Source organism: Microtus ochrogaster, chromosome 1, assembly GCF_000317375.1.
Source record: "Microtus ochrogaster isolate Prairie Vole_2 chromosome 1, MicOch1.0, whole genome shotgun sequence".
Lineage (NCBI taxonomy): Eukaryota > Metazoa > Chordata > Mammalia > Rodentia > Cricetidae > Microtus > Microtus ochrogaster.
The window spans coordinates 105,551,619-105,565,868 of record NC_022009.1 but is presented as its reverse complement, the minus strand read 5'-3'; the positions used below and the strand labels follow the sequence as shown (position 1 = coordinate 105,565,868).

Sequence of the window (14,250 nt, the reverse complement as noted above, 5' to 3'; positions counted from 1 at the left end):
ACCCACACTCTGAGACAATGGGGATGTTCGTTCGGGAATCCACCAAGGCCAGCTGGCCTGAATCTGAAAAAGCATGGGATAAAACCGGACTTGCTGAACATAGCGGACAATGAGGACTACTGAAAACTCAAGAACAATGGCAGTTTTTTGTTTTAATATTTTTGTCCAGCCTTCCCTTTAGAAACCAGGCTGATGTCCAATAAACAATTTTAGATGCTCAAATAAAACAAGAACACCATAAAAAGTCAATTAAACAAACAAAAAACAACCAAACAAACAAGACAGAAAAATGGAGAGCCAAAGATAAAGTAAACTGTTGAAAACAGGGAAAGAAAAGTGGAAATTGATTGAGGAGGCAATGGTTTGGAAAACCACACAAAGAAAATCATAGAGATGAAACAAAGTTTTTTGTTGTTGTTGTATTTTTAAAGTTAGGAAAGAAAACCAGTCTTACAAGCCAGAATTCTGTGAGTCCTAGGAAAACAACTATTGTCACTAGTATAGTAGAGATACGTGGACCTCTGCTATTGGTTGGGGATTTTGAAGTTTTGATCCAGTCAGAGTACATTTATGCCCACATCCACAGACGTTCTACATTACTACAAAATGAATGACATTTTATCATGGAAATTAAAGCTGAAGATCCTGTGAGTCAACCTAATAGAGGACATTCAGGCGTTGTAACTCACTGGAGGTTTTCTCTTCTGTCCTTTGACATCATTTCCTGACTTGAGATATCTTTCAACAGCCAGTCTTTAGTGAAGCCTAGCTGCCAATAATATCATAAGGCAAACCACCAGATAGAAAAGAGCTGCAAGAACTCGAGACACAGTTGTTCACATACTCAGGAGTCCCATAAAAATACTAAACTAGGTAGCATGTAGAGGAATTGATGTCAGGAGTAGGAAGCCAACTTCTTTCTCTTTCTCTTTTTTCTTTCTCTTCCTTCTTTCTCTTTCTTCTGTTGGCATATCTGCACAGTAAATTTCACAATGCAATGTTTTCTCCAAAAGGCAAGGAACAGAGGACCTAGATGTTGGAGTAAAGGTAGAGCAAAAGACCATTTTTATTCATTTTAGTTATTTATAGTTAAAGTTTTAATAATCATTGATCTTTGATATTTTTAAAAAAATATTAAACTGAAAACTGTAATATATGTGCATGTAGACCCTGTGCTTGCTGCTTCAGTCTCTATGAGTTCATATGAGCCTTGCTCATTTGATTTAGAGGGCCTTGTTACCCTGGCATTCCATCCCTTCTGGCTCTTACACTTTTTCAGCCTCTTCTTTTGTGGGGTTACCTGAACTCTGAAGAGAGGGATTTGATGGAGACATTCCATCTAGAGAAGCGGATTCAAAGATCTCTCACTCTCTGTGTAATGTCTGGCTGAGGGTCTCTTTGTTCCCTCTGTTGCTGGAGGAATTTTCTCTGCTGATGAGTGAACAAAGTGTGGATCTGTGAGTGTAGCAGAATGTCATTTGGAGTCATTATATTGCTACTTTTGTTGTTGTTTTAGTATTTGGTTTTAGCTTAGGACCCTGGGCTATCTAATCTCTGGTTCTTGGTGAGCCAAGCAGTGTCAGGTGTGGGTTTCATTTTGTGGAGTGGGCCTTAACTTAAATCAGACATTGGTTGGTTACTCCCACAAACTTTGTGCCTCAATTCCCTTAGCGTATTTTGCAGGCAAGACAGATTATACATAAAAAGTTTTTAGTTTAGGTTGGTGTTTATGTTTCTCTTTTGCTAGCCCACAGATTATCTTCCCTTACCAAAGACAGTAGAATGGAGGGGTGAAGATTCTATGAAGGCACCAGTTTGACTTCTCCATATTCATTGAGTGTGTGAGTGTTGTCTTTACCAATGGGGCAATACTCTCAGTTTGTAGAGAGCAAACTCTTTATCTTGGCACCAGCCTCCATGGGACTTCTTGCCCAACATCTCAATTAGATACAATCCAGTTCCAATCAGGTGTTCTGAACCCTGAATCTGATGGTAAGAGGTGGCCAATTGGGACTGTCTCCTTCATTATTTTGAGACTTCATTAAGATTGTCTTCATATATTTTAGGAAGTTTCCACTGCAGTTGGTTTCCCTACCATTATTAGCAAATACTCCCCAGTTTTAACTGTCTCCCCCATTCCCTTCCTCAATTCCATCTCTCCCCTACATCTGAACTTCCTGTTCCCCTTCCCTTGACTCCCAGGCCACCCATAAAATCTATTCTATTTCCTCCCTACCGGAAAGATCCATGCATCCCCACTTGTCCTTACTGAATAACCTTTTTGGGTATACGGATTGTAGCTTGGTTATCATTTAGTTTATGAATAATATTCATGTATAAGAGAATACAAGAATACAGTGTCTTTCTGGGTCTTGGTTAAAACACTTAGCATTTTTTTCTAGTTCCATCCATTTGCCTGCAAATTTCCTGATGTCATTTTTCTAAACAGTTGGATAATACTCCATTGTGTATCACATTTTGTTTATCTCTTCTTCTGCTAAGCACCATCTTAGCTGTATTGAGCATGGCTGAGCAAGTTTTTTTTTTTCATTGTTTAACCTATCCAGTTTTTTTTTCATATAAAGCTGAGAATTGTCCTTTCAAAATCTGTTAAGAATTGTGTTAGAATTTTGATGTTGATCACATTGAACTGGGATTTATTTTGGTAGAATGGCCAAAAATTAAATTCCTATTATTTATAAAATGAATGTTTTGTAATATGAAATTTATAATTCATATTGTAATTTATTCAGAAAAATTCTTAAAATAGAAATCAATTTTGAAAGTTATTAAGGAAATTAACATTTTAATTTTATGGGAATGATTTAATACCTTAGTATATTTTAAACAAGCAGGGAGTTTGAGTTGTTATGTTTTCGCAGCTGTGGCCTATATGTAATACACATTTTCACACAAGTTATTGTTATAAGTTAGTGCACACATTAGTAAACATCTTATTTAACTTTATTACTTGTTCATGGATCTTGCTATCCTATTAAATGTTTATGAGTATATATTTATTCATAGCCTTATAGAGAAACAATGAGTATCTCTTTCAGTTGAAAAAAAACGTATGCTTTCGAGATCCTTATGAGAGTAGCAGAAACTCTCAGTGCCAGCGATTTATGTAACATTTGATTTTCTAATTGAAAAATCAACAAAGTTCATTATAAGTTTGATAATTAGGAAGCAAAAGAAAACATTTTTAAACACTCAGTCATCAGTCAGTTTATCTGATGCTTGGACATATGCTTCAGAGATACTTGGGAACTGGGAACAAGCCTAGCAAACATCTGTCTTGTCTTGATTCAAGGTATATGTTGGACAAGAGTTGTCCAGATACCTTTGCAATTTCCCCCCATGTAACCGCTGCAGTAAACATAAAAAAGTGAGAGACCGGATCAAGCAAGGGGCACCCAGCCCCAGTTAAACCCCTTTGTGTATAATCTTGACCCTTCCCTCACAGTCTCATCTATGGTTCAGATGTCATGAAAAGTCTTTCCTTCATTGATGAAGCTAGGACATATGCTACTCCAGTCTCAGCTAGTGCTCCCAGGATCTGCATGTGACTTTTCAACCACAACTGCCAGATCTGTCCTCCCTGGTCACACTACAGCTCTCCCCTTGCCCACTCAGCTCTTTCAGAATTCCTTCTTTATCTGGGTGACTTTGGTTGTTCTTGATTTTCTTTATCTTCCATAAGATATTTTGTTTCTACAGATTAACTCATGTCTTATTTCTCAGATTAAGTTTTCTCTGATTGGTGATCTGCAACGGAAGTCAACATGCTAACAGATTTATTAAATGGTAGTTTAAAAATAGTATGTTAAGTACAAATATTAACCATTTTAATTTTAGTAAAATGTATGGCAAATGTTATATTATAATACAATCAGCCAGAGGGGAAAAATCATATAGCTTTATATTGGCAGCATCACTACCTGCCTAAACCATAATTTCACTAAATATTTTTAGAAATTCTGGTTGTGAGTTTTTGCAAAGTATATATTAAGGACAAAAATAAAATTTTAGTTTTAAGATGGCATATTTTGAAACTTTTATCTTGAGAAGTGTGAAGCAGTGAGTTTTAAAAGCAAAAGCCAAAGCTTTGAGGTGAGAAGTGCTCTGTATTTTACATAATTAAGTAGAATGAAACATCTGATCTAAATAGGGCAGTTTGGTCTATTTCTATTATTGAAATAACTAAATATTTTAACGTAAAAGTACTGCACATGATTTTGGATACATGTTATTTACTATGTGTCTTGCCTTTGTCTTGACTTACATCTGGTATTAGTGGTTTGCAAACAGATTGGAGTTAGAAAGATGATAGAGAGTAGTCAGACCACAAGCAGGAAACTGCTTGAATTTGGCAAGATGTACTTGGTCTGCAGTGTTTGTAAGTATTTGAATTAATCTGAGTTATTCTAAAAAAAAAATCACTGTTAGTAAATCAAACAACTTTCAGAAATAAAGTGATATTAACAAGATATGTTCCACTCCTGTCTAGTGCCAGATATCTGGAGGGAACAAAATAAATCAATACTGTAGTTGGTTGTTTCTCTGATTTAAAAATTCAAAGTTTACTCTTCCTTTAAAGCAATATTAATGAAGCTTTATTTTTACAGAGTACCTTCAAGTTTAAGTCTGAGAGTGATATTCATTTGGCAGAACATCACAAGCAGGTTCTGTATGATGGGAAACTCGCAAGTAGTATTGCCTTCTCATACAATGCCAAGGCCACCGATGCTCAGCTTTGCCTAGAGTCCTCACCAAAGGAAAATGCATCCATATTTGTGCATTCTCCACATGCATTAATGCTCCAGGTAAGTGGGTGGGGTTTTGTACTCCTGCAGTCAGGTCTGCACTGAGTGACTTCATTTCCCACAATAAGCATTGCTCTCCTACAAACGCTACTGCTTTTAATTTTGAATTCTTTTTTAAATATTTAAATATTTATTTATTTATTTAATTTATTTATTTATTTAGTATACAATATTCTGTCTGTGTGTATGCCTGCAGGCCAGAAGAGGGCACCAGACCCCATTACAGATGGTTGTGAGCCACCATGTGGTTGCTGGGAATTGAACTCGGGACCTTTGGAAGAGCAGGCAATGCTCTTAACCTCTGAGCCGTCTCTCCAACCATGCTGGTTGTGGTGGTGCACACTGGTAGGATTTGCTGAAGGAGGCAGAGGCAGGAGGATCAAGAGTTCAAGGCCTGCTTGGGCTAATTTTGAATTCTTAAACCAAGCTTTTTTTTTTTTTGACTGAGAAATTTGTTGCATATTGACTTGGATAACTCTATTGTTGTGTGTTTCTTTTTTCTTCGAAATAAAATCTGTTGACTTCCTGAACATGAAGTTCCTATGTGTGAAAAATATCATTTGAAAATGTCTTAACTGCCAACTTGAAAATTATTTGATGTCCTGAAGCCCAATATTTATTTCTTCTACAAAACTTAATTTAGCTTCCTAGTTTTAGGATTAAGCCTTTTCAGTTTATTTCAGCTTTAAAGATGGTTAATAAAAGATGTTTCATTTTTACTATACACATGTATGTCTGACAATAATTAAATGCTTGAGAGCTCTTACAATATCAAAATACACTAACCATATAAAGATATATGGGTTAGGAAATATTGATGAAAATCATGCCATCGAGGTTTAATAAATATTTTGTCTTTGATGTAGGATGTGAAAGCTATAGTAACACATTCAATTCATAGTGCAATCCATTCAATTGGAGGGATTCAAGTACTTTTCCCACTTTTTGCCCAACTGGACAATCGACAGCTTAATGACAGTCAAGTGGAAACAACTGTCTGGTAAGTTCTTTTTGAATATACAGTATACTACTGTTTATTCACTTAGTTCATTCGTGTAGATTTCATGCTCTATAACATAGTGCAGTATTTGGGTCTTAAGTGCTAGTAAGAGTGTTTTTAGGATTGAGGCAGACATATATCTACATAATATAAAAAACACCAATGCTTAGATTCTGATTATCATAAAATATCCCTCCCTAGAAAATGAAAGAAATAATTCTATATATAATAAAGTGATTATGATATGCAGTTAAGGAAAAGGCTTATTAGTTAGCTCCAAACTTACCCATAGCAAGTACTCATAGTCCTGTCAGATCATATTAAACTACTCAGGTAAGGTATTTCCAACAAGTTATATAGTTTATAACTTAAAGACTTACTCATTTTATAATTCTATGCTATGATCCAAAATTAGAACAGTATTAACATAAACTTTCCTTTAAATATAGTTCATCTTTGAGGGACACAAAAAGATGGTGGTTTGTTCATGATCAGGTAAAATGAAATGTCTTTTCAGTGAAGTTGAATTCATGTTTACTTCTCATAACTTCCCTTATTTTATTAAAAGTACTTCATATATCAAACTTTGATTTATGTATTTTTTAAAGTTGAGGATAAATTCCAGCACTATATAGCCTCTTTGCTCTTTTAGTCCAGAATAAAATAGTCTCATTAGCATGTATATATACAGTAGCTTTTTAATGGGTTGTTGCATTTTGAATTAATGACAAACCAATAAATGGAATTATAGGGAAAGTTTTATATTCATTACAATGTAAGGCATAGTTTTCTCAAATTAGCTGAGTTGACTTTGAAGACTTCTGTATTAGTGTTGATAGTGATATTTTTTCTTTATTATGAATGTTGTTTTGTAAGAACCATACTCACTTATGACATTCAGTGCCTATCTATAGAGCATCCTTTGTTTCAATGTAATATTAAGGTTGGAGTTGTGAAAGTCAAAAGCTCTGAGGGGAAAATGAAACCTGAGGTTGTGTCCTTTTGGACTATTACTTTACAGTGAATATTTGTTCATTTTGATTCTGTAGTAGATCAGTTTAGTGAAAACAGATAAACAAAAACAAACAAACCATTTTCTTATGATTCTGAATTTAAATTAAAACACATGTTTTGCTAGTTTTACCTAAGGGGAGTGTGATGCATTATGACCCGTATTTTAAGCTAAGTGCTGTGAAGAAAAACCAGATAATATGCTTTGCAATTTAAACAGTCTTTAGGAGTTACTTAGAATTCATAATTTTTTTAATCTGAAAGAGAAATTTCCCCATGAAGGTCTAGAATGAAGATAGATTAGATTATTACAACTAAAATTACCATGATAATCTATTTCCTTATGGACAGCTAATATAAAATCTTATTGCTAATAACACATGTAATGGTGATTTGGACCTTTTCACCAATACTTACGTTACTTTTTGTGCTTGAGTTCAAAACTCATTATTTAATCAAGGAGGTGAAAGTAAAGAATTCAACATTCTGATTTTTAAAGTTGTTTTTATTATCCATCTCAGTTCCCTCTCATAATCACTAATTCTAATTTATTTAACGATATACATTTTGTACTTAGTTTATAGCTGATAGAACACATGCCATAGGAAAGATATTGCAGTCCTCTTTAATAACAGTGCATGTGCCCATCTAAGACGCTGTGGGATTCCATTGTATGCTGCCTTGCTTTCTTTCCTATTGTTAATTAATTAAGCATATTAAAGTCCTTGATATCTGGGGCATGCTGTTTATAAATATTGTCAGTTGTACAGTCTTTTAATGTTCACTCTTCACAGGGACCAACATATAATACTGAGTGTGTCAGCAAGAGAGCTCTTTATTCATAGAACGCTAAAAGCAGCTTGTTACAGAGGATTTCTTCCTCATTTGACGAATACAGATTCTTAGCTATGTAAAGGTTTATACAATTTCTTGTTTTCAGCTTATTAATTCATACAGATGAATAAGACCTCAAGTTTGGGTTATCATTTTAGGTTAACCAGTATTAACTTGTTTCAAAGGAATAAGAATCATTTTATAATGTTTTAATTTTCTAATGAAAATTCAATATATATTTTTAAAACCGTCTTGTGCATTAAATATACAATAAAATTACAATAATTTCTCATTTTCAGTGTCTTTCAAGAGAAATACAGCTAAGCTGTAATGAATTTTTCTCTGGTTTCTATGTTTCATTCTGAAACTTATTTTTCCATGCACTAAGCAGTTCCTTTTTATAAGAATTTTTACTGTTTTCATAGCCTCAGTTTTGTTCTGCATAGGGGAATGCAAGATTAAACTCCCTCAATGAGGAGAAGCTTGTTCTTTTGGATTCTGGATGGGTGACTTACTCGTGCAGGATGATTTTTCTATATTTATCCCGATGTTGCATTAGTATGTTATTACTCAATTCTTGAATTTTCTGGTCACTTAGTCTAGGATTCAAATCTTGCGCTTAATATTATTAGTGTAATTTACACTACATTATTAACTGTTTCACACCATAGTTTGTACCACTGTAGCTTTGGAATAATTGGGACTTAGAGCTATGGTGAATAAGCACAACAAACTATGTTGATAGATCCCTGTGCCCTCTGGGTTTGTTATTAGGGTGAGTGAGCTAAGTGATTCTACAAGGGTGTATGCTTTGATTTTGTGTTTTCAATACTGCATACCATTATACTTTATAAGATAATACAGCAAAGGTTCATATTACTTTACATATGACTTTTTATAAATAACGTGATGTTATTTACGTTAAGTAAATAGTTATATAGTGAAATAAGACTAGAACTTGAACTTTGAACACAGTATAGAAATCAACACTAGATTCAGAAACTTAAACACTCTAAGATGCTTTTTCTTCAGTTGGCCATTGGATTAGCCTTCTAATGTAGTATTTAATCTCTAGAAGTTATTGTCTCGATTGCCTTAAAGAAAATACATACGTGTACCTTCATTATTTATTTATTTATTTTGTATTTTTGAGACAGGGTTTCTCCGTAGCTTTTTTGGTTTTTGTCCTGGAACTAGCTCTTGTAGACCAGGCTGGCCTTGAACTCACAGAGATCCGCCTGCCTCTGCCTCCCAAGTGCTGGGATTAAAGGTGTGTGCCACCACTGCCTGGCTGTGTACCTTCATTATTATGCAAAACTGTAACTGACTTGTGTCTGAACAATGCTGATCAGAGTCAAATAGCTTGTGGCAATACATGTTGGAGTTGTTCAGGAATTTGCATTTCATTAATAAATTAGGCAAGTGTATACAGGTGAAAAATACATGCTCCTTATAATTATTAACATCCCCATGAACTAAAAAAAAATCCTAATATTTTTGACCCCATCTTTGGTTCAGACAAAATTAGACATTTTAAAGTAAGAACAAACAGTGCAAAACATTAGGTGATACACACAAAACAAGCATTCTTTCTTTATTGTGTAACTGTGTAAACGTTTTTTGAACAAATGATCTAAGTTGATTTTTTTCTATGAAGCAAAAGTACATTGGAAGTTCTCAGCAGAAATTGTGTGGAGCAAAGATAAAGATAGAAGATGTTTTGGTCTTAACTCTCCTCTGTACTCTTTGATTTCAGATTATAGGATTGGTCTTGAGTTGATAGAAGTTGTATATTATATTCATTGAGTACTTACCCATTTGTTGTGTAGTCACTTCCGCTGTCAGTTTACTAAAGACTTTTCAAAGATAAATAACCAAATGTGATTGTTAAGTGCCAGCAATACATTATTTCTGTACAACATAAAAGAAACAAGCTACTATCATTTGTAAACTGTAGCCCCACAAAATATTTTAAATCTTATGTTATGTGACCTAACTGTGTTCTACTGATGACGAGAAAGAATGAAAGTGAGTAGTCATAGGATCGTAGGAGCTTAGTGAGAGTGGTTGTAAAGGTTCTGATCACAAAGGCCTGATTTCAGAGCCACACGTGGAACATTACGAATGCTTCTAGAATCTCATTTTTAAGTGGTATCTTAAACTATGATATTTCATAAGTTAAAAATTGATTTCAAATAATTTAAATGAAGTCATGTAGGTCTGTGCTTTTACTTTTAATTATCACTATAGGTTTTTACCTAGAATGATGGAATGTAAGACACTACTCATAGAATTTCATAGAACATTTGCATCACTGATCATGTATTTCAAAGGTTCTCTAACGAGGTGAAAATTGGAACTTGGTAGTTTAGTAACGTTATATAATTCTTTTCTTTCTGTCTTAAATCTTTCTGTCTTGACTTACCAAAGTTATTCCTGTAATTAAGTTGACTTTTGTGTTCCCTTAGCAATATCTTAATTAGCTCTTTTGTCATACATAAAACAACAGTATTACCTTGAAGCTTCCTTGTCTAACTATCTTAATCTTATTTTACTTTATTCATTAAAGTGACATAAAATATTTTTTGATTTTTAATTCAGAAAAATTTACTGCTATACATAGATTTTTAGAGTTTAGTATGAACTTTTACACCAACTAGCCAAAATGTAGCAGGTGATTGTCTATGCTAAGCCAAATAAGTAAAACCAATATTTGTATAAGATGGTTTCTCCTTGTGGAGGTTGCTGTTGTTGATATAAAATATAATTGATACTTTTATTTCGGTTTTATTTAAATACTTTATTAGATATTTGCTAAAACAATTCATTTAATTTTATTTCCTTGTTTTTTTATACTTCTGTGGAAGAATATATTGCTGCATTTAATAGTTGCATTTTCTTGTCTGCCATTGTAAAAAAAATACTGAATTGTAAGTAAACCATCTTTGAAGTGAAACTTCTTAAGTATAGCACATAGAAATAATAGATGGCAGGTGCTTGTTTTATTTATCTAGACAGAAGACTGGATCTTTATTAACCTATTCTAAAATGTTCCTTAAAGCCCTTCATAGATTTGGGGACCCCATAGATTATTCACTTAATATTGGTTGCTTTTCAATTTTTCTTCAAGAAGATTCACAATCTGAATGTGACTAAGGTCTTAGATTTTTTAGAGCTTCAGTTGTACTTAATCTGAGCAAACTCTTCATCTGTTGATAGGCGTATCTCTCTATACAGTACAATTTTCAGAACAGCAAATGTTTCTTTTACTGTTGATTACATAATGCAGAGAAGACAATTTTAAATAATGCATTTGAAAGATTTGTGTATAAATATATAAAGGTTTAAAATACTAGTTATTTCCAAATTCAAATGTGTTACTATTTTTTTCTTTGTGGTTCATCTGTCATGTATGTTATTTCAGGTAACATCATTGAGAATCTCTCCCTTATTAACCTGACAGAAACAGAATGCCTTTGTAGGATTGCTTTGGTATTACTTTGTTGGGATATCATTTAGAGGCTATCATGGGGGTAAGACTTTCCTTTGGCAGAGAGATTAATGTCTTTTTGAACAAGTTACTAGCAAAATGTCTACTTTTAAGTCTCATCTTTTATTACATGGTAACTCACTCCGAAGGCAAAATCACAATAAGGCCAAGATCGAAGAGAATCTGGAAAGGTTTGGAGATTCTGTCTTCTTTGAAGTTACAGTTGGCTCAGAGCAGTTGCAGATTTGAAATGGATCTTTTGTAACTCTGAGAGCTAGCTTACAATTTGCATAAAATAAAGGGAATTTTAAAAATATTAACTCATAGCAGATTGTAAGTTATTGAGTTAATCTTATTTGTTGGAACATCTTAAACATGCACATCAGTTAAATTATTTCTGCTAAAGTTTGTGCCTGGTTTCACATAAGGAAAGTTTAGAAATTAAATCTAGAAAGATCAGTGGGAACAGAATCAGTAGGTACTGAGTTATAGTTTGATGGGACTGAGGAGTTCTGATGAGCTCTTACATGGTACTGTGACTCTAGCTAAGACAACTAAGAGAAGAAACCATGAACGTCTTTATCATATGAATGCCTTTGGTATAAGTGATGCATAAGGATGTAGCTATCTTTAACTCTTTTAAATATTACACAGTTATACATAGAGAAAGAGCTAACATGTAACTCCATTAATATGTATGTACAGTTATTCTTTTTACATAAAAAGTATTTGGGAAGAGGAACTATTAATACTTAGGCCAAGCTGTGATCTTTAGTTAATGCCTTCTTGATTCTTGGTCTACAGTGAATATCCTTAACAATTAGAAGAGGAAGAAGCTGTAAGTTATGGAAATTGATTAACATATCATCAGAGTAACATGCCATGAGATTGTTATTTCAATAAAAGTAGCAAAACCTTGTTTTCTTGTTTATGTAAAATTGTGAATGACTTTGGATCCCTAAAAGGAATCATGGCATTCATCAGTATTAAAGCTAATATCTAGACATTCATGAGAAGCAAGTACATATATGTATGTACTGACAGCTTCAACTTCATGATTTGAGAAGATTTCTCAAATGAAACTTTCAAATGTTTTATTTAAGAACAGAAGATCCTTATAGGAACCACTTGTAACGAGTGTCTCTTACAAACTTTAATCTAATTACAGAAAGATGACATGGAGAATTTTGAAATGGAATTTTTGTGCTGCCTTTTCTGCTTTAATCAAGTGGTCAGGATTTTGTTTGTTTGCCCACAAGTGGAGTTACTGGTTGATAGGGAACATTGAATAAGGGTGATATAATCCAGAGAAGAAATAAGTTTATATTGCTTACACATTAAAAGGAATTTTTAGGATTTGTACTTAGGTTGCACTTCATAATTTGTATCTATACCTACTGAGTGAAGTTAACAGAAGCAAAAAAAAAGATTTTGGAATTGTGTGGGGAAACAATAATATTTGAACATTGTTCTCATGAGTCAGCATTCACGTATTTTAAATATTAATAAAATGGTCTAGTTTTCTGTTCTCCACAAGGCCATGTGTATGTTTACTAAAGTGTTTGGTCTCTGAGTATTATTAATAGCTTTTGCAAAGTATTGTAAGAACTGAGACAATTTTGGTGTTGCTGTAGCTTTCTGAGACAAGTATACTGGAATATATAATGTGAAGATAAAGAAGAATTAAAATTAAGTAAGAAGAGACTAGTAGGACAGAATTGTGAAGTACATAGTAGTATATAGTGTTTAACCCACTCAGGTCTGCTTGTGTTAGGTGGTTTGTGTTAAGTGATTTTTGGGAAGCTACTTGCTTGTTCTTTGCTACTCAGCCCTGAAATAACCACAAAGAAACTGTGTTAATTAAATCACTGCTTGGCATATTAGCTCTAGCTTCTTATTGGCTAGCTTTTACATATTGATTTAACTCATCTCCATTAATCTGTGTATTGCCACGAGACTGTAGCTTACTGGGTAAAGTTCCTGCTTCTGTCTCCAGCAGGGCTACATGGCTTCTCCTGACTCTGCCTCCTTTCTCCCAGCATTCAGTTTAGTTTTCCCTGCCTAGCTCTGCTTTACCCTATCACAAGGCCAAAACAGCTTCTTTATTAACCAGTGGTATTCACAGCATACAGAGGGGAATCCCACATCATCAAATTATACATGAAATTTGGTGGCTTTCTTTAAGAAAGATATATTGTTAACATGGACAGATACAGTTCACTCAGGGATTTAATTTAAAGTATCACTCTCATATTGCAGAGGAGCTAGTATTTATTTTTAGAAGAAAGAGATTAAAGAATTACACATGAGCTCTTTACCTTTGTATCCTGCTAGAGACTTCTGCTCTCATTTGTTGATTTAGACACATGACTAAATCATAATGGAACTAGGAATTGAAGTCTGTGAAGGAAGTGAAGGAAGCTAAGATGGGAATTAATAATAACCAATAATAATCAGTATCTCTGTCATACTGATTTCTTATCTGGTTAATTTTGTGAATTGCCATAGTTCTTGATCACAGTTACAGCTCAGTTTTATGAAAGGATTTGAAGACAGTTGACACTGTGACACTATATAAATTTGATTAACTGGTGTACTGTTTATCACTGGTCTTTCCCATTAGCATGCAAAAACTACAAGATAGTGAATTACATTCAATATTAGTGTGAGGATTAAGTTAAATTAGTAAGTTTTAAAATTTCCTGTAGTCAGCATATTCCATCTGTTTCTTTCTCTCAGTATGAGAAAAAATTCTTATATGGCAGAATTCACTGATTATCTATTTGAAAGCCTCAAAAGCACACAGTGGAGTGAGGACACTATAATAGGCAAAGCTGATGGAGGGCACCTGTCCCTTTGATGAGTGAGACAAATCACCTCTGGGGTTTTTTCTTATTAATTTTTATTTTTTATTGTCTCCGTTTTTCTACTTGTAGCTCTGGATATGGGAAGAGTTAGAGAAAAATATAAAAGAGCCGAAACAAAAATGTCAGTTTTTTTGATAAGAGAAGTAAAAGTGCTTCTTTTTTTTCTAGAGCTTTCAGGTGTGCTGTTAAGTCCCCAATGTATGCATTCTCCGTTTTCTTTAA

General features: G+C 33.7%; 1 protein-coding gene across 5 annotated transcripts in view; it reads left to right on the top strand.

Moving 5' to 3' along the window:
* The window catches only part of Nbea (neurobeachin), a 494,560-nt gene that overhangs the window by 84,434 nt on the left and 395,876 nt on the right, over window positions 1–14,250 (top strand). For all 5 annotated transcript variants that reach the window (XM_005344001.2, XM_026778835.1, XM_026778862.1 and 2 more), the window contains exons 9-10: window positions 4,629–4,826; window positions 5,693–5,826. In XM_005344001.2, the coding sequence (XP_005344058.1) occupies window positions 4,629–4,826; window positions 5,693–5,826 (332 nt within the window). The remainder of the gene's footprint in view (window positions 1–4,628; window positions 4,827–5,692; window positions 5,827–14,250) is intronic.